At 41.6% G+C, this 27628-nt stretch overlaps 1 protein-coding gene across 7 annotated transcripts; it reads right to left on the reverse strand.

The window, feature by feature from the left end:
• Window positions 1-51: 51 nt before the first annotated feature.
• On the reverse strand, window positions 52-27628 carry LOC112237379 (glycophorin-C). 7 transcript variants are annotated; one of them, XM_042318156.1, is made up of 7 exons: window positions 27353-27628; window positions 24474-24607; window positions 23964-24070; window positions 23590-23626; window positions 10274-10309; window positions 3561-3602; window positions 52-2584 (listed from the first exon to the last, which is right to left on the reverse strand). In XM_042318156.1, the coding sequence occupies exons 4-7, from the start codon at window positions 23609-23611 to the stop codon at window positions 2388-2390; spliced, it is 297 nt and encodes a 98-aa protein (XP_042174090.1). In that variant the 5' UTR covers window positions 23612-23626; window positions 23964-24070; window positions 24474-24607; window positions 27353-27628; the 3' UTR covers window positions 52-2387. The 7 variants fall into 7 exon arrangements, with proteins under 7 accessions (XP_042174090.1, XP_024261777.1, XP_042174101.1 ...); XM_024406009.2 differs by lacking the exon at window positions 24474-24607 and adding an exon at window positions 26646-26861; XM_042318167.1 differs by lacking the exon at window positions 24474-24607 and adding an exon at window positions 26376-26861.

Genomic DNA, 27628 nt, shown 5'->3' on the forward strand with positions numbered 1-27628 from the left:
CTTAATAATACATTTATATATGTCATTTTCGAAAACTTGGAAATAGTACAGTTGACTTAGAATGCCTTTTATTTGCTTTTAGTTGGATTTACCTCGTGGAAATAAATAAAACATTTGTGCTTCAAAATAATGCGTGAACATGCATAATTCAACAGTTAAGAAAACATTCAAGGTGAAGGGGACGTAAAGAGTAAATTCCTGCCACTTGAATCTGGTAATCCCACAGTGCAAAAGAAACAGAGAGTAAAGTTGTATTTCTTACTGCCGCTAAGGCTAGCTCAGATCTTTCCTCTCTGTTTCTCAATGTCAGTGGTCTCCTGTCAGTTAAGAATGAAAAAACAAAAATGAACTGTAGTTACAGAGAGCTATCAGTTTGAAAGCTGCTATTAATGTATGAAATACACTAATAGTGAAAGTCAATGACATGCACTATTGCAAAGAGGGCCAAAAGCAAACAAATGATGCACAATCCCGGGATCAAGGTATCTTCAGTTCTGGAACAGCTTCTGTTAAGTGCTATGCCTTGGCATAGCCATGCATCCTCTTACTACAAGTCTTCTCATTTTTATCTTGTGTTAGGAAATTACAAGCTGGAGAGAATTTCGTTATCTTCAGCAGAGATTAAATACATTTTGGTAGCAATTGTCTTACACTACATTTAAGGTGTGATCTAAAAAAAAAAGTGTCCGCCCTCAGGAGAGTGAATAATTACATTGCTGCGTATGTGTCTTATACTTGTTTGCATCAGCACTAGTTATCAAAGCATAATTTGCAGAGGAGCCATCTTGCATTGTCCCTTCTAACAAACCTTCTTTTTTGAATCAAGAAAACGGTCCTTTCTATTCTTTTTGAACTTGGCAATCATGGAGACAAAGAAAAGTTCACATTTAATCAAAGCCAGCAGAGAAGAGAAAAAGGGTTTGGGGAATTGAAATGAGATTTGGAGCATGGGGGGGGTTCAGTTGCCATTTCCACCACAATAAAATTAATTGACAAAAAAAAAATCCTTGGGTGTTCTCATTTTTGTATAGTATCATCCTGGCGGAACATCACAAACAATATCCAATGATTGCAGTTATCGTTTTACTGAGGCAGTGCAGTTACAGCTGAGTGAGTTGTACTTCAATATTTTTCCTTAGCAAGGCAATTTAAAAAGCATCATTACAGTGTTCCAAGAAATAGACCCACAAATAGTGGTTACGGCCTTGACCAGATCACAACACTTATCCACCCTTAGACATTTATACAGGAACCTCTGGTGCTCACAAAGTCATCATTGATTTCTGCATCAATCCAAAAAATGTCAGGTCTATAATGTTCATGCTAAAAATGTTATGGACACAAACCGCACAATACTTTTAGTTAGTGTAATTTATTAAGCCCAAATCAGGATGGGAAGACCACAATATGTTTGGTTTTCTGTGGCTATCCAAATAGCATGTCAATATACTTGGAATTGATTTTCGGCTACTAGTGAGAAAATGTCATTAGGAACCTGTTTGAACCCTGATCCTCCCTGTCTAAGACAGAGCATCACTTTGGTATTCACAACTAACCTCATCCGGCAAGGTCTTCCTGCAGTTTTAGGTTGTTCAGCTCTCACTTTATCTCTTTGGATCTGTAATTAACTAGTTATTAACCATTGCTAAAGGCATTCCCTTGAACACTCACAAATTGACAATCACAATCCAAACAAAAGTTCTTGAAAAGTAATTCCGGGAGCAACCAGACATATTCAGGATTTTGGTAAGGGCCCATTGGTGACTCATTTCGTACAGTAAAAGTCGCTTCCTTCGACATAATTTGTTCCATCTTTTCCTCCTACTATTTATTGAGAGGTTTCTTCATTACAAAATTGATTTTGCTTTGGGTTCAATACCATTAGAAAATAGAGTTCGTTTTGTGAGCTTGTAGAGAAATTCTACATCCATTCACTTCCTTGAGTTTCATCATAGACATTTTTGAGAAGGGTCCATTACTTACAACTCTGTGTTCTAAGAATACTCTTGCTTTTTCCACAGAAGGCAGAGGTGTCTATGGGTGCCTTAGATCCTCATAAGAAGCGTTTTTCCTCACTGTTCCCCACTTCTGCATAACAAAAATATAGCCTCCTAATAGCAAAGTCAGTGTTTTGAAAAGTATATATGCTTGGTGATATGCCAAATATATTGGAGAGAGAAACAGATAGGGGGAAGAATACTGAATTGATATTATTGTAAGATGCATCTGATGTTTCTTTGGTAGATTGTCTGAACAGTCACTCTGAGCCTCAGTATGACGAGGCGATTTTCACCCCCTCTCCAAGCTTTTCTATCCTCCAACCCCAAAATACACTTATTTTGGCAGACCAAGTTCATTGTAAACAGCAGGGGGTGCCGCTCCTGAGATCAGATGAAGTACTCCTTCTTGCTCTCGTCCATGGCATCCTGCAGAGCCGGGTCGCCTCGAAGTGCCGCATCCGCTGTTTCGGCAAACTCGGTGCCCTTGGCCTCATTGGTGTGGTAGGTGCCTTTGTGCCGGTACATGTAGCGAATCACTACCACTGCCAAGCAAAGAAGCACCAGGACCACAGCAGCAATGACAGCTGCAAATGGAGATAGATGAGGGTGTTACAGAAAGGACTTTGGTCTCACAATGACAATTCACTATCACAATGACAAAATACAATGAGGGATGCTTTTCACAATAGCCCGCGATTCTGCACAGGCAGGACTTCGACATTGAAGTGTCATTGATCTTTGAATGGGCAAAGTCATTGGACTGTATGTGGATCAGAAAGATGACCATTCCCTGATGGTTGGTAAACGCCAACTCAAAACCAAAAGGGATATGCATCTCCAAATACTTATCAAGCTTCAATCTGCCAACAGAGTGCAGTACAAAACAAGAGTTTGCTCAATAATGTGGTGTTCAGAGACAAGTACAGGCCTAAACAACGGTTTCTCTGTTATTTTCAAAGGACAATATTTCAATCAAAGGTCATTGTGATGGTTTGCCAACAGTGAATGGTAGTGGTAATGTGGTAGTAGAGACACATTGTCCTACAGTGACCTGTTAAGTTTGAAAAATCTGTCTTGGGCCAAAAATCACAACACGTGAAGATGTTTTGCAACTTAATTGTCTATTTTGTGAAATGCCAGTCTCTTGATAATAAAAAGTCAGTTTCACGCTAGATTCTAGTTTGAACACATTACTGGCAGAAGAAGGACAAAGTGTTTTTTAAATGCATATTTTGTGGTCTGTTACAGCTGCTGGGAGACAAGGACAGTATTTTGTGCCATAAAAATAGCAAAGGCATTACATGTAAAATTTGTCCCGTTGGTTGGCTGACTCCAGAAATTAGCTTTAAATAGCTCTGTTCCGAAACATTTAGCAGACTGCTGCTTTGAAAGAAGGGGAAAGCGATGTCTTTGTGTTGCATCGTTAAACTAAGGAGGATGTCTGCCTCCAGCATCAAATCCATCAGCCATATTGACTTGGATAAGGTTTGCAGGGGGAAGCAAAGCTGATGAAAACCCTTTGAGTGTTCTGGGCATGAGAAGAACCCTATTATAACTCACCTCCTAGTATGGCATCAAAGTATCCATCATCCACGTCGCGAACTAACGAGGCAAAAGGAAAGGGATTTCAGATGTGCTCATATACACTACTGTTCAAAAGTTTGTGGTCACTTAGACATATCCTTGTTATTGAAAGAAAAGCACATATTTTGTAGATTAAAATAACATCAAATTGATCAGAAATACAGTGTAGACGTTGTAATGTTGTAAATTACTATTGAGGCTGGAAACGGCAGATTTTTACGTAGGCACACAGAGGCCCATTATCAGCAACCATCACTCCTGTGTTCCAATGGCATGTTGTGTTATCTAATCCAAGTCGATCATTTTAGGCTAATCGATCATTAGAAAACCCTTTTGCAATTATGTTAGCACAGATGAAAACTGTTGTCCTGCTTAAAGAAGCAATACAACTGGCCTTCTTTAAACTAGTTGAATATCTGGAGCATCAGCATTTGTGAGTTCGATTACAGGCTCAAAATGGCCAGATACAAAGACCTTTCTTCTGAAACGCATCAGTCTATTCATGTTCTGAGAAATGAAGGCTATTCCATGCGAGAAATTGCCAAGAAACTGAAGATCTCATACAATGCTGTGTACTACTTCCTTCACAGAACAGAGCAAACTGGCTCTAACCAGAATAGAAAGAGGAGTGGGAGGCCCCCGGTGCACAACTGAGCAAGAGGACAAGTACATTAGAGTGTCTAGTTTGAGAAACAGACGCCTCACAAGTCATCAACTGGTAGCTTCATTAAATAGTACCCGCAAAACACCAGTCTCAACCTCAACAGTGAAGAGGCGACTCCGGGATGAGAGTTCCTCTGTCCAGTGTCTGTGTTCTTTTGCCAATCTTAATCTTTTCTTTTTATTGGCCAGTCTGAGATATGGCTTTTTCTTTTCAACTCTGCCTAGAAGGCCACCATCCCAGAGTCGCCTCTTCACTGTTGACGTTGAGACTGGTGTTTTATGTAGATATTACAAAAACAATCAGCCGTTTCCAGCTACAATAGTCATTTACAACATTAACAACATCTACACTGTATTTCTGATCAATTAGATGTTATTTTAATGGACAAAAATTGTGCTCTTCTTTCAAAAACAAGGACATTTCTAAGTGACCCCAAACGTTTGAACGGTAGTGTAGGTTCACATAAGTTACATAGATGGCTAAAGTACAGTGTGTAGTTATAATGCTGTAAGAGCAATTATTTTACCTTCCATTTATCCCATGTATCTTGAACCACATTAATATTTAGTTTCCCCAGGCTTTACTTTGTTATTTTAACAAATGTAAATGTTTCATAAAGGTTTGTTTTTATAGACAGCTGTCTCCCTGGTGTGTGTGTGTGTGTGTGTGCAGAGAGGTACTTTGTATCCGTCACCGGGGGACAAAACTCTCATTAAAGAAAGTGATTAAAGGTAATCATGAATTATTGCACATGCAACATCTGCCCATCTTGACTTGACTTTCTCTGAAGGACAGAGTCACAGAGTCAGTCAGTCATAGCCGAAACCGTGTCATTTATAAAAACACAACGTTAAATCCAAAAAGGAGATCGATCCCTGCAAGCATGAGAAAGCGCTATAGCTTAAAGAAGGAAGAAAGAAAGGAAGAACAAAATGGTGATTAGTTAATGGAGACCCCAAAGTGCGCAATTAAAAGGCAGCCTCATTAATGCCTAATCACCCGAAACACATCTTGGTGTTCGCCCACTCATTAGATCCTCATCTCAATGCATTGTTTATGATGTGGACACATTCTCAGCAATTAAAAAGCCCTAACAGAGCCTTCTCATTTGGGACAGAGGGAGGGAAATTCAACAACAGATCCTCAGTGTGTAGTTGTGGGAACAGAGTAGTGAAGTGAAGCAGCTGGGATGGGACAGTGTCCAGGATGCGTGGCTCATTCAGTTACTGTGTACTAAATCAAGATTTGAATTGTGTAAAACACCTCAACTTTAGGCCTATGGACTTTGACGAATGCTTGCCTGTTCTGGGGGCCTCAATATGCATATGAAATCCATAAGTCATTCAATCTTGATCCAAATATGATTGGCTATTTTAGATGCAGACTCACAGACCTTCTCTTCTCCCTCAGTTAGACCTGACCAAAGCAACACATACTCCGTTATGAGACTGTGGGTGTTTCTCAAAATGCATACTACCGTGCTCCAAGCATGCAAATTGGAGCACGGGAGGATCGGAGTATGTGTCCAACTCAAAGTATGTGAAACGGAGCACGGAGGGCACTTCTCGAATGCGTACTCTGTTTGTAAATATTTTGAAGCATGCATCGATGCAATCTTCAAAGGAAAGTATGCAAAGAAATAATGACGCAACCATGTAAAAAATGACGCAACATTTATTGAAGTCAAGTGCGCCCATTACTTGAGCTGAAGTGAGAGAAAATACACTCCGACTTCGGAATGAAATGTTATCTATTCACATCTCATATATTGCCTGACTACAATATTTTATCTTGATATGTTAGTAAATACATGCTGTGTTAATTTTGGCATGTTTACCTGCCTACGTACTGTAGATCGCAAGCCCGTACTAAGTCAATAGGGCTAATTGGCTAGCTACTATTGCTAGCTAGCCAGAAAGTCACAAAGAATTGTTAGCTAGCTACCCACAAAGAATTTACATCTACCTTGCATCACATTTATTTTAGATTATTTTACCTGTTAAACTATCTGGTTAGCTACATTATTACGATTCACATATAGCTAATTGATAGTTATGAAGTAAAATGTTTGCTTTGTGTATATCTTGTTTCGTCTCTTGCCATTGTCCTGCCTGGAAGAAGGTTCAGTGAATGGGTAACTCAATAGGGCCTACCGATTAGCAAGCTAGCCATGAAGAATTGGTAGCTATGTCACGACTTCCGCCGAAGTCGGCTCCTCTCCTTATTCGGGCGGCGTTCAGCGATCGACGTCACCGGTTTTCTAGCCATCACTGCTCCATTTTTCATATATCCATTTGTCTTGTCTTGTTAGCGCCGGTCTTGTGGGATCTGGATGCGGACATTGAGCAGGCGTTGCGTACAGAGCCCGCTCCCCTCCAGTGTCCCATTGGGCGTATGTACTTTCTGTCTGCTTTCCATGACCAGTTGATCTCTTGGGCCCACACTTCTCCCTCCTCTGGTCATCCGGGGATCAGTCGGATGGTGCGCTGTCTGACTGGGAAGTACCGGTTGGCCCACTTTGGCTAAGGACGTGAGGGTTTATGTCTCCTCCTGCTCGGTGTGTGCCCAGTGTAAGGCTCTGAGACCCCTGCCCAGAGGTAAGTTACATCCCTTACCCGTTCCACAACGACCTTGGTCACATCTGTCAGTGGATTTCCTAACGGATCTTCCTCCCTCACAGGGAAATACCACAATCCTGGTCGTTGTGGATCGTTTTTCTAAGTCCTGTCGTCTCCTCCCTCTGCCTGGTCTTCCTACGGCCCTACAGACTGCGGAGGCCCTGTTTACACACGTCTTCCGGCACTACGGGGTGCCTGAGGATATAGTGTCGGATCGGGGTCCCCAGTTCACGTCGAGAGTTTGGAAGGCGTGTATGGAACGTCTGGGGGTCTCGATTAGCCTCACCTCAGGTTTTCACCCCGAGAGTAACGGGCAGGTAGAGAGAGTCAACCAGGATGTGGGCAGGTTTCTGCGGTCCTATTGCCAGGACCGGCCGGGGGAGTGGGCAGCGTTTGTGCCCTGGGCTGCGATGGCACAGAACTCGCTTCGCCACTCCTCCACTAACCTCTCCCCCTTTCAGTGAGTATTGGGGGTACCAGCTGGTTCTGGCACCATGGCATCAGGGTCAGACCGAGACTCCTGCGGTGGACGACTGGTTTAGGCGCACAGAGGAGATATGGGAGACCGCCTGTGTCCATCTCCAGCGAGCCGCGCGTCGCCAGAAAGCCAGCGCGGACCGTCACCGTGGTGTTCGCACCAGGGGACCAGGTCTGGCTCGCGACCCATAACCTGCCCCTCCGCCAGCCCTGCCGGAAGATGGGTCCGCGGTTTATGGGGCCATTTAACCTTTTTGGGATAGGGGGCAGCATTTTCACTTTTGGATGAATAGCTTGCCCAGAGTGAACTGCCTCCTACTCTGTTCCAGATGCTAATATATGCATATTATTGTTAGTATTGGATAGAAAACACTCTGACGTTTCTAAAACTGTTTGAATGATGTCTGTGAGTATAACAGAACTCATATGGCAGGCGAAAACCTGAGAAAAATCCAACCAGGACGTGGGGCATCTGAGGTTTGTAGTTTTTCAAAGCTTGGCCTACCGATTACACATTGAGATTGGATGAGGTTGCTCTTCCTAGGGCTTCCACTAGATGTCAACCGTCTTTAGAAACTGGTTTGAGGATTCTACTATAAAGGAGTGGCTCATGAGACCTCTGAGTCAGTGGTCTAGCAGAGAGCCTTGGTCTCATGACGCGCGCTCCCGACAGAGTTACTTCTCATTCCAGTGCTTTCCTGAAGACAAAGGAATTCTTTGGTTGGAACATTATTGATGTTTAATGTTAAAACATCCTAAATATTGATTCCATACATCGTTTGACATGTTTCTAAAGGACTGTAACGGAACTTTTCGACTGGCTATTTGGACATAAATGATGGAACTTTATGGAACAAATCAGTAATTTATTGTCGAACTGGGATTCCTGGGAGTGCCTTCTGAAGAAGATCATCAAAGGTAAGTGAATATTTATGGTGTTGTTTCTAACCTTGTTGATTCCAAAATGGAGGATATTCCTCTGGCTGTTTTGGGCTCTGAGCGCCGTTCTCAGATTATGCTTTTTCCGTAAAATCTTTTGAAATCTGACGCAGCGGTTGCATTAAGGAGAAGTCCATCTTTAATTATGTGAATAACAATTGTATCTTTTATCAATGTTTATTTTGAGTATTTCTGCAAAATCCCCGATGTTTTGGAATCAAAACATCACTGCACGTAAGGCGCCAATGTAAACTGAGATTTTTGGATATAAATATGCACATTATCGAACAAAACATACATGTTTTGTGTAACATGATGTCCTATGAGTGTCATCGGATGAAGATCATCAAAGGTTAGTGATTCATTTTATCTATATTTCTGCTTTTTGTGACTCCTATCTTTGGCTGGAAAAATGGCTGTTTTTTCGACTTGGCTTTGACCTAACATAATCATATGTTGTGCTTTAGCTGTAAAGCATTTTTGAAATCGGACACGATGGGTAGATTATCAAGATGTTTATCTTTCATTTCCTGTATTGGACATGTTAATGTGGGAAGGTTACATATTTCTTAAAAATATTTGTGAATTTCGCACGATGCCTTTTCAGCGGCATGTTGTCGAGCGAAAGGTTAAAGTCCTGAGGTGGGTGAACAAGGTATGTTATAGATTACAGCTTCCCTCTGATTATCGTATTAACCCCTCTTTCCATGTGTCTCAGGCCGGTGGTGGCTGGTCCTCTCCAGGAATCTGAGGTGGGGGAGGTCCCTCTGCCCCCTTTGGACATCGAGGGGGCTCCAGCGTACATTGTTCTTTCCATCCTGGATTCGAGGCGTCAGGCGGGGCGGCTAAAGTACCTCATGGAGTGGGAGGGGTACGGGCCGGAGGAGAGGTGATGGGTTCCGGTTGCAGATGTTTTGGATCCTGAACTGCTGCGGGAGTTTCACCATCGCCGGCCGGATATCCCTGCACCTTGTCCTCCGGGTCATCCTCGAGGCCGGTGTCAGCACGCCGCTGGAGCCGCGCGTCAAAGGGGGGTACTGTCACGACTTCCACCGAAGTCGGCTCCTCTCCTTGTTCAGGCGGCGTTCGGCGATCGACGTCACCGGCTTTCTAGCCATCACCGCTCCATTTTTCATGTATGCATTTGTCTTGTCTTGTTTCCATACACACCTGGTTTTCATTTCCCCAATCAATCTACTTGTATTTAACCCTCTGTTTCCCATCATGTTTTGTGTGTAATTGTTTCATGTTATGTTGGGGTTTTATTTACCCGCTTTACTTTTGTTATGTTCCGTGTTTTGAGCGCATGTTATTTATGTAGTGCTCTCGTTTTGGAACTAAATAAAGTGTGCCTGTTTACATCACTCAACTCTCCTGCAACCTGACTTCGCCTCTTAAACACTCGATGACAAGCTAGCTACACATGGACAATGTACATCTACCTTGCATAACATTCGTTTTAGGCTATTGTTGCCTGTTTAACTAGCTGGATTACTACGATTCACATACAGTATATCTGACAATTATGAAGTAAAACGTTTGCTTTGTGTATATCTTGTTTTGCCTCTATTGTTGCCATTGTCCTGGTTGGAAGACTGTTCAGTGAATGGGGAGATGCAGCGTCAGGTAATACAGTAGGGGGAGTGCAAGGACTTCTCAAATGTAATGTTTTATGTGTTCTCCACACTCTTGTCCTCAAAAGAACATACTCAAGAGAACGTCCTCGGAGAATGCACACGGAGCATGAGAGTGTGGAGCACGGTTTTATGCATATTGAGAAACACCCTGTGTCTGCTGCCGAGCTGCATGTATTTTGTCTTATCTAAATATAACCATTCTTTAGTGTGGTGTATTATCGCTGTTTATCAGATAGAAGACAGGATACCTCTATGCAATCTCATTCCCTTGTAAAAATCTAGATTGGATTTCGGAATGCATAACATTATTCAGATTGTAGAAACTTAAGATACTTTATCGAAACATAAACTCACCAACAGGGGTTATCATGTCTGCTGTTTCACTCAGACCTGTGAATATACAAAGAAAGCAAGCCGTGTTTGGTTATAGAATACAGTGGAAGATACACTTTCACTCCAGAAATGTATAATCATAATACATTTTTCACCTCACAGTCTTACTATATATGAATAGTCGCTGAAACAATATGTTTTACATAATTACACAACAGGTATAACTGTTATACTTCTTATAAAGTGTAGGTAGAAATTGTTTCTCAATATTTTGTAACGGAACTGCACTCTTTCAAGTGCATGCATCATTTCAAATACTTGCAAGGAAACCCTGCTGGAAAAAAATAGCAACTTTGCTTAAGGCAAGATTCAACATCACATGAGGCAGCAAGCAGGTCAATAGTTTAAGCTGCTACTAAGATGCATGGTGAAATTCAGAGGGAGGCAGCCTATCCTATCCTTTTTTAAAGCAAAAATATATCCATCCATAATTCAGGGTAGGGGAACGGGTTAAGTTTAATTTCTTTATATGGTCTACACTTAATCAGGCCAGCCAAGATCTGAGAGCTGTGGAGAGAGCTCAAATCCCTGATAAATTTGCCAAGCAAACACGGGGGGCCTGTCTCGCCCGGAGGTGTCTCCTCGTTAGCCTCGTTAGCAAGATCCGTTCGCTGCCGCGACATGGAGAGTGGGACATCTGCACTGCCCCCGATGGGGACCACTAAGCCACATCCAAGTGCAGATTTCTCTTCCCGTCACCAGAAGCCAAAGAGGCCGACAGGCAGGCAAAGGCGTGAGGAGGGTGGTGAGTATTGGATGCCACAGAGCATTAGCCAACGTGCATCACCTCCTTCTTTCACTTCGTTCGCCGACACATCCGCAGAAGAGTTTGCCCCGGGAACGAGACACTGCTTTCATCGCATTCCCAGAAGTGGCGTTAATCTTGCCCAAAGCCGGCTGTGAAGCAGGCCTGGTAAGTGTCTCCCTGTAGGAAGGAAGGGGGAACTGGAAGCCAAATTAATTCCACCCTGCAGATCTGTGGCTGACACTGTGCTGATATGATATTCTCAGGAAATAAATATATGCTAAAGCCTGGCCGCATCTAGCTCTAGTGGCTCTTGGTCCCTAAATGGCTGTCCAATTTAGTGGCCATCGTAAGGAAAAGTAAATAATATCCATTTAAATGTTAGAAAAGCTGGCATCTTGCTTCTCACACTATCAGACTGCATGGACAATCTTAATGAAAATGTTATCACGTAGTGCAGAGTTGGTGCTCTAAAGTAGTTTTCAGTATAGAGGTATTGCAGTTGGACAGTCAATTTCCTGGTTCCCTCTCTGGGCCAGCTGGCATAGGGGATGTCATTAATGGAGTTGTGATAAGTCTTGAGAGGTGAATGCAAATGCTAGCGACCATGACAATAACACTCTTGGTTTTTTGGCAGCGGTCACTTGAGGCCACCCATACTGTCGCAACACAATTATGTCTCAAATCAAATCAACAGTTGTGGTGTTGTTACTGACTTGTACTTGTTGGTGAGTTGCTGTTCAATTTGTAATCCCACAACTTTTTGGGATCATTTAGCTTGTTGAACCAATGCTTCTCCAATTATGAAGTGGCAGAAGGGGCTTGAGAATAATCTCCATCTCAGTCTGAGAAGCAGAGCCTATCAAACAACATGGGAGATTGGGAGACTAACATAAAAATTCATTGTCAAATAAGTAGATGCTAGATATGAATTTTGATAGCACTGCAAAAAAACTGCCAACTCTTCAATACAGCCTTCGAATTTCAAGGATTGAACAGACGGTGTTCAAAGCACAGTTTCACCTCAGAGGATTTCAAACTTTTTTAATATCGATGGGCTGCAAGGGCGGTTTCTCAACTGTATTTCCCACCTGTCGTTGTCTGGTGGATATGGCTGACTCCTGATTTCCGTCAGCAAACAGCTCAGCTGTGGCCCGCTGCCTGTGCCTAACTGAGGGTGAAAACATCCACTAAATGACTGGATAAATACCTCTCTCTTCCCCCATCTCTCTCTGCTCTTCCCCTTTCGGTAATGTTCCACAGAGAAGGACGCTCGTCTTGTATTATTTAACATGCTGAGAGCTGCTCATGCAGCTGTCTGAAAAATCTAAATACTTAGTGTCCTTTAAAATGAAATGCACATCTTTGGAGTTCTGGCAGGTGGAGTGGTTGTGTCTTGGATAAACATGATAATATTGCAGTTCCCTTTATTTATTTCCCCCTTATATACTGTGTACTGAATTTTCTAAATACATATACTGCAAGTCGAGAAAATGATGCACAAGCATGTTCAATGTACAGCATTTGTGTTTGTGGATGAGCTAAGCACCAACCATTAGCAACACTATTCTTAGGTATATGTTACGTAAGCAACCAGGAGAAATCATAACCAATCACATCAAAAACCTACTCATCTGGTCTTGAGACTGCAAGGCCTCCATAAATGAACAATGAACTTTCTCCCAACGTCAGGGTCTTAGAATGCATTAAGATAACACTCCTGAGTAAAATGTCAAATATTTCAATTTGCCGACCAAGGGAACTTTATCCTTGCAGAAGAGTTTTAATATGCAGGGTTTGTCTCTCGTATCTTTCATTCACCTCAAACTCCCTGCCTGGGCTCCAAACATATTTGACTTTATAACTTTCAAAAAACGTTGGTCTAATATTCATATACATGTGTTCTGAACACTGCCTCTCCCACACACTGCGGGTACAAAAAAAAAACTTTGGCTTTCTCAATCATTTTCCTCGTCACATCAACTTAAAGGAGAAAACATATTTCTTATTTATCCCCTCCAGTAAGAGCACTGTCAGAGTAAGACTGGTATGGTGCTGTACAACAAAAATAGTATCTAAATGGACTATTCAATGAAAGGGCAATAATTGGCTGACTGAAGAATTGCTTTGATTTCGTCACTTGAGTCAGTAGCTCATAGCCATTCTGAGGAACTGAAAGCCTGAGCTTACTGCTTCCATTAAGTCCAAGTGTGCAACTCCCTGATAGACTATATAGAAGGCAGAATGTACGGGTATGTATGGGTATGTACAGGTATGTATGGGTATGTAAAATGGACTGCAATCCAGTCTTACCATATTTTCTTGGCTACATGCACATTGCTGTCTGAGAAAACAATCGTGCTTCGCTAATCAAAATGGCTACTTTGTTTGAGCTGGCCAAAGCTGCCTTTTCTCTTCCATGTTCCAGACTAATATTTCCCTCACATACTGTACTCTACTCATGCACTGACCTCCAAGTCACGTTGTGATAAGAATATGGAGGAAAGGATTGGGTAGCGGTGGGAGGCTGGGGAGGGAGGCATCTTATCAGCTCTTAAACCATGCAGACATACCATTTTAAATTATTAATCTTAGAGGTTTGACCAGCCTCTATGAGTTCATTAGGTAAAAACAGATATCTAATGGGAACCTCCACTTCATATTTTCTTTATACTGCCATTTATCACTGTGAATGCTAGTTACTCAGCTCTAGGATAAACACTTACATTAGACGGTATCTTTACTGATGAACTGTATGTTCAGTATTAGCAGAAAGCATGCCCTTGTGTGTTTAGAGATCTCCTGCAAAACACAGTTCAAGTTGCATGGCAGCCATTTAGGCTAGATAGGCACCAAACTACTCAGCGTTGTTCTATCTAGTGCATTCTGTAGCAGTGATGCAGGTTGATCATCATCTCCAGAGATGGTAATGAAAGTAAATGACCGCCTGAGAGACGAAGCAGCAGAACGACACACATTTGAATAACTTGCGAACGGCCTGCCAGGCATAACTAATCAACACATTCTAATGAGTTTCTTTCTTCTGCTACTTTAGACTGGGTTGATTGGGAGGGCAATAGAGCAATCTCTTCAACAGCAGTAATGTCAGATGCTTTGATGAAATGCAAGCAATGCCAGTGCAATCTGGCAATATGGAAACATCAATAATGAACTTGCAATGAAGTGTTTACAAACAGACACACAGCAAAGTCATCATCAGAGTAGTGCTGTCTACCGCATATGGGCCGAGAGAGAGAGAGAGAGTGTGGTAGCAAAAAAAATGGCTTCAAAGTTTCATTTAATGAAATCTGGCTGGGTATCTCAATCAATACAGACTGTACAAAACAAAACTAAATCCATCTCGTAGATACAGAATGCAATTTTCAAAACAAAACAGTCAGCTGTTATCTTCTCCAAAGGGTCCACTGAATAAACACAATTATCAGTACACTTCATCTAGGCCTATTGAGAAACCGTAGGTAATACACAGTCTGTGTTTAAGGTAAAATATGTTTAAGTCCGAGGTCTTGTAATTGTTGCCAATGATACTACGTAAAGCTAATTTGTGGAGTGAAATGCTGTATACAGAAGACGACCAGGCCTGTAAGTAGCCTTGAGTGGGTCGCCCCCGTAAAAGCCCAATATATCATATATATGAGTTGGAGTTTTAAGCTTGTCAGACACCATTTTGTGTTAAACTTGGACAGGCTTTACAAACCTGTATTTTCAGTGTTGAACACTTTTTATTATCAGGCACCCCATCAAAAGTGGAAAGCATATTTCTTCTGGCTGTAGGCATGAATGTACGAGAGATCCTATCAGAAAATTGGTCCTTGAAGGAGCGCTTCTTGGAACCCGAGGTTGTTTATCAAATGTTATGTGTTGTGTTGTAACAAGTTAAATATGTGGAGAGTTGGTTCTCGCAGACCTACCCATGTGCCATGATCATCCCTCTCCCCTTTCCTTCCATGGCTACTTCGCTGCTCGTTGCTACCCTGACAACCCGTATCCATTTTCTGACAGAGTCTCTAACCGGGACCAGAATTCTCAATGACAACATTTCAATCACAGCTCGGGAAGGAAGCAAGTGAGTGAGGAGGCCAACAACTTGCAGGAAGCAGGTGTCTGAAGGGTGTGGCGTGAGGGAAGGCAACCGGGACAAATGGAGAGGAGAAAAAAGACAATTAGAGAAAAACAACTGGAATGATATACAAAGACAGGGAGAGGAAGAGTGAAAGGAGAAGATGGAATAGAGGTTTGGGGATTCTAGACTGAGGCTACAGGGCAGCCACACCTCAGCACAAACTCTTGTTTGTGATCCAGTGGGCTGTACTGTAATAAAACATGTTTGGCCCCTCCAATCCCTTCCACCCACGCCCCAGAACCATTACACTGAACCATTACACTGTGTCTCAAGTATTTGGCATTACTTTCCATTTTCCCTTATCTTTCCTTGCCTCTCCCCACATTCTTACTCTGCTTTCCTCTGTCTGTATCTGGCTGTGTTCAGGCTTTTCTCTCGCTATCTCTCTCACACTCAGCCTCTCAGACTCCCTAGTCTCTGTCTGCAAGTTCTGTTGCAAAATCAAAGTTCTACTAGAATGATCGATGACAATGTTATCATCGGACTGCCATGGAATACTCTAAAAGTAATTAACCTGTTGAGGAAGCCTCTAGATTGGCATCTTATAATTTACCATGCCACCATGAGGATGGCTCTCAATAGAACATTGGATCCAATATCGCAGCTCTGATTAAGAAGACAAAACAAATTATCTTTCTCCCCCACCTGCAGTGTCACTTATTTGTCGGGCCCAGAGCTGTCAGAACGATGGATTAGGGTGCGCCCCAGATCCCCTCTCAGAGACTTGTTACCAGGAACCTTACAACCTATTGAATAACCATATATTTTAGGTCAAACCTCCAGGGAAGCACAATGGTAACTTCATATCGTTGTGAGAAGGATACAAAAATGTATAATTTCTTGGAATTATATCTTGTAGTACTCCAAATAAATAAATAAAGTGTTATGATTTTGTAATATATTCTCCTTGTCCGACAATGTCTTGTCATAATTCATGAACCTGTAACACTGGGTGTTTGGGCTTTGGGTGTTTGGTTTCGAGCACTGGTTGTCAAACCAATTATAATCTGTGGCCTGAGTGACCAGTTAAAGATTTATATCTAACATTGTGGACACATGTTTCCTGAGTCACTGGGTGAAGCAGGGCTGGCCCTCTGCACATCCTGTTTGATGACACTGTCCGATCTCACTTCAAAACAAAAAGTGAAAAATGATAACAAATTCAACTGGAGTCGATGGCTCAGAAAAATAAATGAGGAGCTTTGCAGAAATAGTGTTTACCAAGCACAAGGTCAGTTTAAAATTGCATGAAGGAAATGTTTTCATCTTTCAGAGGCAAAAATGGATTCTGAATTATTGAGAGAGTTGACATGTGGGAGATTGTGAATGACCCATTGGTCACCAGGTCACATATATAGTTATTTAGTGACTGGGAAATAATATTATGTTTCAGGGAGATCATATTGGAAAATTAAGCTGGAAGGGAAACACTGTTTGTCTTTTATCCCTGTGAGACCTCCAAGTGCAGAAATGCAAAAATGCAACAGGTCGTAAACTCATGTCGAACACTACATAGTTAATATCCTTAGACCCAGTATCTCTTGCTGTGTGTGCTCCTGTCTTCTCTATGATGTAGTGATTCTGTAGAAAAAAATAGAGAAACAAATATTCTTAGCTAGAGTTATTTTTCTAAGTGTTGCAAAAACGCTTGGGTCTCACAGGGTTAAGATGGCTGGTTGACTGGACATAGCCCAAGAGTCTACTGCCAAATTGTGAAAAACTGTTTGAGGACATAGGACCTACCTAGTGAAGGTTCGGGAAATAAACTGGAAATATTGTGTTGGACACATATAGTAGCAGCATCACTCTCCCTGTTTTTTTTAACCTTTCTCCTTTACTTTACTACAACACAAAATGAGGAATACAGACAGAATAGATTAAGAAAGTCACACACCTTTAGAGAAAGAGGTGGTGCCCTGAATGTGTGTCAATCATCAAAATCCAACAAATAGACACCTCAATAAACATGATGTCATCTGGCAGATCAGATCACTATTCCAGCATGTTGCGAAAGCCTCACTTGACCTGACTGACCAAAGTTAACCAGTCCACCAGCTATGCTAACAGTTGTCATCTTAACTTTAGGCTACTAATACTTCAAACTTAACATATGCCCCCTGGCTGAAACAGTTATTAGCCCTAATCAGACACTGTCAGCTGGAGACTGCCTCAGGGATTGTTATTTGAGAAATGAAATCACTTTCCCTCAGATCCTTTCAATTACCTCAGTGCTCCCCTGTACCGATTCAATAGCAGGACCACACTTCATCATTACAAAATCACACAGAGGGAAAATAATTGGAGGCTAAAGGTTACTGGCAGCAGGAAGAAAGATCTTTCCCCCTGTGAATTATGGCAATGCAATTGTATTTACGTTGGAGTGGCTTATGAACAATAATGAGCATACTTTTTATTTTGGAGAACAACCAATGGTTGCATTGTACTTCAGAATACAATCTTAGGCAAATATAAACAACAAAGAAAAGTTAGGGTCCATGAACTTGTTTGAGACCATGGAGGCCCATAATGGTATGTAAACCTGCCTTCCATGAATTAGTCTATCCTTCTGAATTGTTATTGTTTGGGAACAGTTTTTAATGAAAGCTGAACAATGGTATCTGTGTTACATTGACTTCAACAGGGGGATATCCTCAAGAGAGTTACGGTCAACCTGAGTCCACTTCGAACCCCACTTCATAATGCAAACATATTCACACGACAGGCTGAAGGAGATGACAAACACCCTTCCCTGTGCCTTCTCCTCATTCTTCTTGGAAAGACACTGGTAGGCAGCAAACTAATCCATCCCTCTTACTGGCTGGCAGCCTTGGCAGCCCGGACTTGTGAGCTGAAGACTAGACGTAACATAGAAAACAAAATACAAATTTGAGCGTCCCGGATTTTCGTTTACTATGTTAAGTCTTCCACTGAGTCCAGGTTGGCCTTGGGGGTCACATCTGGCTGGGAATATAGCTTGGAGACCCTATCTCTTCCAACCATATGGCACTGGCAACTGTAGAACACTACTTTCCATTTCTGTTCTTCTTCCTTTCTTTCCTTGTAGTGTAAAAGGTACAGCAGTTGTCCCATTGCTGACCGGGTAAAGCGGAAGATTCTGGGCCAGGTTGTTAATGGCTATGAAATCTTATGACAGGATCAGATGACTTGCTTCAGGCATGATTGAGGATTATTGGGGACAGATGGTGCCTTGTCCTGTGCTCCCCTTTGCCTTACCGCCTATGGGGATAAACAAAGAGGTCTGTTCTCTGCCGGGCTAACTACTGTAGCTACACACAGAGAGACCAGTGAATCAGGGAGAAACAGATAAACAGAACAGTCCAGACCGTGGCAGATAGGTTCAGCGCCTGGCGAAGGCTTTTGCTCTTTTGTAGAAAAGCAGTGAAAGTTTGTTGCCATGGTTTTGGCCTAATTAACTGCATCTCAACTCTGCACCCTGCACCCGAATACTTGGAATTTGATTAATTGCAAATGCTATACATTTTTTACAAAAACGGAACCAACTTTTAAATATTACTCATAACATTTCTGTGGTTACTGACGACAGAGGATATTAGAGCCTGAAACTTTTTTGGAGCTACCGTACCATTTTCTCCTGCTTTTCTCTCAGTTTAGATATGTGTGTAACACTCCTGCACTGAGATTTACACTGTATGGGAGGGCTATAAACATCTGAGAGTTCTCAGCCTTTACCCTGGGTGGAATCAATTAAGCACCTCTGCTGTCTCCAGAAACTGAAAGACAGACACTCCAAGGGAATTGGAAAACGTACTGGACAGCTGTCCTCCAGGACCAGCATCGAGCCTCCCTGCCAGGCACCTGATTGTCTCTCCCTGGTGTGAAGCTATAGCACCAGCGTGAGGGAGAGAGGGAGAGTGTGAGGTAGTTGGTGCTGCTGCTGTGGCAGCACATCTGTCCTGTTATCTCTGGAGTATGGAGCTGAGGGATGAAGTGGATAGGGGAGGAGACTCTGGGGGGAGTAAGATAAACACACTACAGAGACGCCAGTTTGGGATTGTTATTGGGTCTCTCCCCTCTTTCCACACTGGTTTTGAAACACATCCTCCTCTTCTTCTACCTCATCTCCTGGAAAAATACCTCCAACCCCTACAGTTCTAAATACAACACATCCTGCTCCAAGAAAACAGAAAGGATTATTTCCTGTTCCCATCTCGTCTTTAATTCTACTCCAGTTCTCCCTTTAATTTCTTATCGATTTCTCCAACTACTCCATCCATCCCAGGCTCAATCTATCTCTGTTGCACTTTCTCTCCACCTGCCACATACCGTTCCCTTCTGTCACTCTCTGCTTCTCTGTATTTGTCTGTGTCCTCCTCTGTCAAGCATGCTCTCTTTCTCTCTCACACTTTTTTTCTTTCTCTCCCTCTCTCTATCAATCTTTCCACCTGTCTGAAAGTAGAGTAAAAACCCTGACAGTGAGAGCAGAGGAAGGGGAAATCTCCTTCTCTGCCTCCTCACAAGCACAGCCTCTCACGAATGCACAACTCCAGCAGCCCAGACAAGTCAAGGTCAGCTCTACTGTCATCTCCTCTCAGCTCCTCTGACACATATGCTTTCATACTAAAAATGGAGAATCTCCTTTATCCTGTGTCCTTTCCTGACTCTGTGTCTGAGATGCTACATGCTTGTCTCTGTGAACTAAGATAGGGGCACTGGGGGTTAGTGTGTGTGGGAAAATAATAGCTCTATTTCCATGTCTGATTATTCATAGGTTGCAGTTATACGCTGCAGAAAGTTAACATGGTAGCTAGCACAGTGAAAGTTGATAACACATAGAGAAGGGCCTCTTTTCTGTAGCAGGCTAATGAGAACACGTTGAGTGACAGCCACCAGAACAGCTTATACAAACAAACATCAGGTTGCTGCCTCAGTGTTTTTGAACAGCCCTGCCAGCTGGTTGAAAAACAGATCATTATTCTTCAACACCTATTTAATGGACCTATTCAATGTGGCCTGGTCCACAATTGGTGCTTGATGAGCAAATGGATGTTAACAGATCTGTATACATACAGTCACATTGACATACTCCTTAGTGTGTGGTTAAATGAATCTTGCATTCGTGACAGTGTGTGGCGTCATGTAGTTGTCAACTAAAAGCCTTACATGCATGAACCCTAGAATCACTCACACTCTGCTAGTTGTTTATTTATCCTCAGCTCACCAACAAAATGTGTCCTACACAACACAAAGCTTACTACAGTCGTATTGCAGTTGTATGGTGAAGGACATAGGCACCTGAATGAGCCCAGGTGTATACCCATCTTTGGTCCCACCATATGACAATGTGAGGATGATCTCAAAGCACTCCTATGACAGTGCCACACACGTACTTTACTTCAAATCAAATCACATTTTATTGGTCGCATACACGTATTTAGCAGATGTTAATGCAGGTGTAGCGAAATGCTGGACTTTGTGGCTCCCATAGTGTTATTGTCTTGTGCTACAAGCAGGGAATGATTCAACCTGTAGGCATGGTGACAGGTAATTGTCAATTAACATTAAAATCACATTTCCCTCCTAGCACTTTAGGGTTATCAGCAGCCAAGCATGATGGCAAATTTTATGCTCGCTTAATCATTAATATCTCATAAAGCAGAGTTATTGGAGCTTATCCTCATCAAAAAGTGACAAGTCAGTCTCTAAAATTGGGTCTTCATCGCCTATTTTGAGATAATTGGAGCTCGAAGTGATCACCTCTTTTTTGCTTCAACCTAATTCCTGTCAGTAGTTACTGCACAATATCGAATTAAATCGAAAACCCTCTAATATTCTTTTACGGCTTTCAGGCTTTCAGGTGTGCTCAGTGAAAGGAATGTCATGCTTACAAGGAGAAATAATAAATTCACAGACTTGTGCAGAGGAACATTTTTACCCTCCCTTCCTAAAGCTTATTATGCATGGGTTGGAGAACTAGTCATTTTCTGAAGTAGCCGAATAGAATGATGTTTGCTGCTGCCTCTCCTCCGTTATGAAAATGGAGTTTAAAAATGCATCACCGGAAAATAGGAGAAGGAACAATCAGGCCCTGAAAGACAGCTTTGTAATGTCTGCAGGCGCTTGCCTGCCTCTTTCTTTGGCCCATAACTGTCTCTCTCATAGTAGCCTACAGATGTATTGAGTGATAAGACTTGCTATTATGTCATTAACTTAAATGCTCCAGATAGTACAGATGTACAGAGATAAAATTTGATCTACACACTGACTAGACAGACACTGACTAAACCTGTGGCCCATGTGGTGGTGTTCTCCATACAGCCTCACTTTGTGGTCCATAAATTTATCCTGAAACCCACAGAGATGAATAAATATATATATATATATATATATATATATATATATATATATATATATATATATATATATATATATATATATATATATATATATATATACAGTATATATATATATATATATATATATACAGTATATACATATATATAACTATTAAATGTTCATAACTTCAACCCAGCCTGAGCAATTTGCTTCTAATATCCAGACAGAATAACTGTTTGTCACTGTATCACTAATGAGGGGATACTTTTTCTCATGATAAGATTGCACCTTGTTAAATCCCACAACTCTGTAAAAGTGGTTGGTTGTGAGAGATGACTGTTTTTATCCTGTGGATGTCTAGCTGCCACTCTGGCAACACATTCCCCGCTGTCAGGCCCAGGGCCCGGTGTCTGAGGAGATCTATATTCACAGCTATCATATCGCCCGCCTGCTCCGTCTCCCCCAGACCCTAGCAGACAACCCTAGCATGCACAATGGATAGCACGCACAATGACAGCTGTGAATATAGCATAGCTGGAGTAGCCCTGACTTTTACTAAATCCCCCGCCCCCATACTTATGTGCCTTAGGTATTGTTTGTATACATGACCATGCACTTCCAGCATGTATTTTTGGCTTATGGCAGCTGGCAACCTAAAACAACACATTTGACTCTACCTATTCGGTGTATGTGACAATGTATATATTTTTCACCTGTCTGCCAATACAGTACATATTCAATGATGAACTCTCAAAGACTGAGAGTTTGTGTTTTTCTTCACGCCAAATGAAATCGTATTGTATATCAAAACTTGCTCAAGTATAGGCCTATTTATTTGTTGTTGTTGCTCAGATCCGATTTTAATTATGAACTTTGATTGATCTGATAAAAATATAAACCCTCAGATATTGCTCGTTATAACATCTGGACATTTCAAAATGTACAGTATTCAATAGATTAATATCATTTGCATTTCTTGATTCTAACATTTTACTCAGTAATCTTCTCTCATTCAGTATATTTGTGTACGTGTAAGAGCTATTTTGTGTGTTTGTAACGGTCGTCACGCTACTTGCTTAGCGAGTACCGCTTCCTCCCGATTCAGCTCACACTGAGACCTAGGAGATCTGCCTTTATAGTACACATGACGTCTTACCTGTCGGCCCCTTTGACAAGCTAGCAGTTTTTCAGAGCAAGTGGTGACACTTCAGGCTGAGGAGTGAGTTTCACACATCACCATATTCCATATAGCAATGAAAATGTATTGCAAATATAGAGAATTACAGGAACTATAAATGTTCTATAATGTATGGAAACTGTATGGAAATGCTTTCACTTTTCTGACATCTACTTTATTTAAGTAAAATGTACTTACTATGACTGAGATATGTGGTTGTCTCACCTAGCTAACAGTCGCTCTGGATAAGAGTGTCTGCTAAATGACTCAAATGTAAAACATTTAAATGTCAATGCTTTGAAAGAAATTCTAACAACTGTAGAATTTTCTTCCTGCTCTGTCAATGTTTGGCCACTTTACAAGGCAGCTCTTGACAGGACACACAGGTGGAGTCTAAAGAAATAAAGACATTTAAAAAACTATGAAATCCAACTCAACAATGGAAGATCACAAGGAGTAAAATAAAACCGCTGCTTGCTGTTGTTAATTTTGTTTTGGTTTCTTGATTGGAACACTCCTGGCCCAAACCCAGTAATACAAGCATCACTCAGAATGCCTCTTAGACTACCAGGTGTCCGATATATGTTGTGCCTCTTCCATTTTTTTTTAATCTCAGGGGTAGACAAGGTCAGGTGCTGTGTGCTTTACAACAGTGTGGAGTATAGGGGGTCTCGAGAGTTACAGTACAGTGAGAAGGAATCTGTTTTAGTACTTTCACCCTGGCTCCACCCCATATACTCCAAACCATTATCCCTTCCTGTAAAATACTGTAGTGGAGCAGAAGGTGCCACTACAATATGTTTCTGTTCTGCAAGGCACAGCCCAGGCTGCTCAGGCATGCAGAGAGTTGTGTGGTGGTTCAACGGTACCAGACTGGACAGTTGGAGAATACTTACTGGTTGGCATGGGTTGTGTCATGGCTTCTGGTTTCGCCTGGTCAGGGGTCGTGTTAAAGGCCACAGCGGTGGAGTTCCACATGCCGGGCAGAGTGGGTGTTAGGCAGGATGTCCAGAGAGAGAAAAGGAAAGAGAGAGAAGAAGAAAGAGAGAGAGACAGAAATTAGAGGGTAAAGGTGTATCCTGATGTAGGAGTGTGGGGGTGTTACTCAGCTCTCTAGTATCAAATCTCTATGTGAAAGGAAGTAAGAGGAGATGGTATGTAAATATCCTAATCCCTCTTAGCCTGTTTAGTATAGGTGCAAAGAAACGTGTTCTGTACACACACACAACCACAAATGCTTGCACACATGAACAAAGACAAACCCACACACCTGTTGCGTTGTTGCATTCACTAGGTCTTGCTGTTCTGTAGATCACATCTTTTATTGCTACACAGATACAATGTGAGACATATTCCTGTTGAGTATCTCACTCCAAACTGTAAAAACAAGAATCAAGTCTGATTCATTATTTAATCATATCCCAGTTTACCTATCTACTTATGGCCCTGCCTAGACAAAGCAAATTGTGTTTTTTTCCAATTATAGAACGGCAAACCAGACAAAATTAAACGGGCCTATTTATATAATGAATAGGGAGGGCTGAAATGACTAAATATTAAAGCATTGAACCTCTTACTAAAATATTCTGTCATACAAAAGTTGTACTTAAGTCCTAAATGGTTTTCCAGCAGATTAGTAAGAATGACGAACCCCGTGTTAAAAAATGGCCTTGTTCCCTTTATTCAGATTACAACCTTTCACTTTCAGTTATTTGAAAATGAAATAATCTCCAGAATATTGCTATAATATAGATTTCTAAATTTATTTTGCAACGCTCACACATGCGACACGAGCGGTGTAGTGAGCCGGTCAGATGATCCCACAGGTGAAGAAGCCGGATGTGGAGGTCGTGGGCTGGTGTGGTTACACGTGGTTTGCAGTTGTGAGGCCGGTTGGACGTATTGCCAAATTCTCTAAAACAAAGTTGGAGACGGCTTACGGTAGAGAAATTAACATTGAATTATCTGGCAACGGCTCTGGTGGACATTCCTGCAGTCAGCATGCCAATTGCACGCTCTCTCAAAACATCAGACATCTGTAGTATTGTGTTGTGTGACAAAACAGCACATTTTAGAGTGGCCTTTTATTGTCCCTAGCACAAGGTGCAACTGTGTAATGATCATGCTGTTTAATCATCTTTTTGACATACCACATCTGTCAGGTGGATTGACTATCTTGGCAAATGAGAAATGCTCACTAACACTAACAGATGTGAACACATTTGTGCACAGAATTTGAGAGAAATATGCTTTCTGTGCTTATGGAACATTTCTGGGATCTTTTTATTTCAGCTCATGAAACATGGGACCAACACTTTAAATGTTGCTTTTATATTTTTGTTCAGTATAATAATACTCTTAGTAAAAATGGTCATCTTTAATTTACAATCTGTAGAAATGATGAGAATAGAAAGGTTCAGAACTTCTGTGAAACATTAGAGCACAGTTAAAATATGTGGAAATTAGAAATCAAAAGTGGATGGTTTTCAGGGATAAATGGGTGTGGTTGAGGGTAGCTGAAGGGTGGTACTAAAAACAAATAAAAACGATAAAAAAAGATAACTAATATAAAATATACATACCATGTCTGTAAAATGTATATAGTATGTATAAGCTGGAAGTTGAAGCCTACATTTTGTTGTCCATTAGTTTACTCCAGTTAGTGGAGGGGTGATAGGGTTAGGGGAAAATAATAAAGAAGCAAAATATATGGGGGATTGGAAATGATGCAGACAATTACATTGATAGAATCCACAATCTATCTGCAACGTTAAAGTGGATCTACCCTCTAAAACAATCAAACAAATACAAAATAACATCTGAGGCTGTCTATACTATCCCATTCCCTTAGACATGGTCCAAAAGCCCTCCTCCCTCTGCTTCCCTGTATCTGCAGCATGCTGACCCAACAGCTTTCTAACAGACAGAGGAAGTGCTGCTGTGAGGAAGCATGGAGCACAGCCTTATCGCAGTCAAACAGTCAGATATACAGTTTAGTCTGGAGAGCTGAATAACTCTCCTCACTCCCCTCTTCTGCCCTCCTCACACCAACCCTGTGAATGCTCAGGTTTTTAACGCTCATTACGAGTGACTTTTTAGAGAAAAGGATAAAGACAAATATTAACTTACAGATTTAGAACACTAAGGGGGGCCTTACACAGGGTCACTTACTCTGGTACAGTCCAATCAGTCTTAGGGCCATGACCATTCATACTGTGCTGAATACCAGTGTGAATGTTAATGTGGATATACTCAATTAAACAACCATTGTGTACTCTTTCTCTGCTACTGTATGAATAATTTCCTAGCATTTTTTTCTCACTTTCCCTATTTCAGGTTGTTACTACTTTTGCTCTAAATAATGTGTGGTTTCTAACATAATATGTTCTACTTATAATACAGTTGTAATAATGTAATAATAACCAGCAACATACACAGTTAAACATTTTTTATAAGAAAAGCATGAACGGTCAAACTGAAATTAATCAATCTCCACTCTACAAAATTATTTAAAAAATATATAATCATAGCTGCCTATCTCCTGCATGAAGTTAACGCATGCAAAACACCGTCTAAACTTAAGCTGCTATCATTTAATCAGAGATCATATATAATAAGTCAGATTTATTCACACTAAGACAGATCATCAGTCTATGAACTCTGAGCTTGGAGAGGCACTTACCTGTTTGTTTGTGTCTCTCTCTCTCTCTCCCTCTCTCCCTCTCTCTCTCTCCCTCGTTGTCCCTCTCTCTCCCTCTCTCTCTATCCCTGTCTGTCTGTTCATGGGTATCATCATGGCTGCCTCTCTCCTGCATGAAGTTAACACATGCAATCCTCTTCTTTCTTCTACAGGGATGGGCAACTTTGATGGGGGTGGGGGCTCTTACACAACGTGCAAGCCCCCTCCCCCCGGCTACCTGGTTACAGGAGATAATTTTGTCTCAGAACTTACCTTCTGTGTCTTGGAGAGTCTTGCAGTACCCAACCAATGTCAAGTCATAACTATAACCTTTTGACTCAAGGGCGTCAAGTAGAATCCAAGCATTAATTCTGAACTTCGTGTACCACAGAAGTAATTTTGACCTAAATTGTCCGTGTTAGGTGTCTACTGGCTGACTGAGTGCCACGATGAGGGCAGATGTCATTCACAGCTGCACCGTCACATAAGCTGAAAAGGCTGTTTGTGTTTAGTTTTCATAAAATGCAGACTACTGCATCATAGATGTATAACTCTGTAGGCTACATTCCACTGTCTGCCTCAATTATAACTTTACAGAAGTGTCTTATGTGAGGAGACACAGTAACACTTTGACCAACGTTGAGGTGCTAAAACAGCCTACTGGTTATAACAAGCCTCACAATCTCAGTTGCAGGGTGCTGGTGTAAGTAAACAACTAATCAACAAGTTGCTTCATTATTTCCTGCGTTGTTAATAGCTACTATGCCACTGTATAGTATATCTCTAAACAAACTCAGGAAGCTCTGCCTTCATCAGGTCTGTTACTATGACAACCTGTCATGAGTCAAGAGCAGTAACAGACAGTACTAACTTTGCCCAGGGTGCAAGAGAAAATTCTACCCTAACTGCATTAAAAGCATGCAGAAAAAAGACATACTAAATCGTTTTCAAAAAGGACCTTAAAAGGAGCATGCACTCACCAGCTGCACAGCAACAGGTTTCCAATAACCCCTTCCTGTTCTCTCTAACTCCACTCTCCAAGAATAAACCCTTATTCAGAACAGGTTAGCAGAACATTTAAAGGTAGTCGGTCCTCCCTCTTAACAAATATTTCACCTTAAGACATTCACCCTAACAGTGTCTGTAGCCAAAACAATTTTTCTCTCGCCCTAAGAACCGGGTGTGCTATGCAGCTCATGAACTGTTTTTCCCCCCTGTGCCTGTAAACCTATTCCCCTAACTAATTATCTCTTCCA

The sequence above is a fragment of the Oncorhynchus tshawytscha genome, linkage group LG03 (assembly GCF_018296145.1).
Source record: "Oncorhynchus tshawytscha isolate Ot180627B linkage group LG03, Otsh_v2.0, whole genome shotgun sequence".
Lineage (NCBI taxonomy): Eukaryota > Metazoa > Chordata > Actinopteri > Salmoniformes > Salmonidae > Oncorhynchus > Oncorhynchus tshawytscha.

Bases quoted from the DNA above. Each gene is read 5' to 3' on its own strand.
- LOC112237379 (XM_024405975.2), bottom strand. From the start codon at position 23,671: ATGTGGAACTCCACCGCTGTGGCCTTTAACACGACCCCTGACCAGGCG. The intron at 10,310-23,589 runs GTAAGTATTCTC...GTATATTCACAG, and splicing joins GACACAACCCATGCCAACCA to GTCTGAGTGAAACAGCAGAC. The intron at 2,585-3,560 runs GTGAGTTATAAT...CTCCATTTGCAG, and splicing joins CTTTGATGCCATACTAGGAG to CTGTCATTGCTGCTGTGGTC.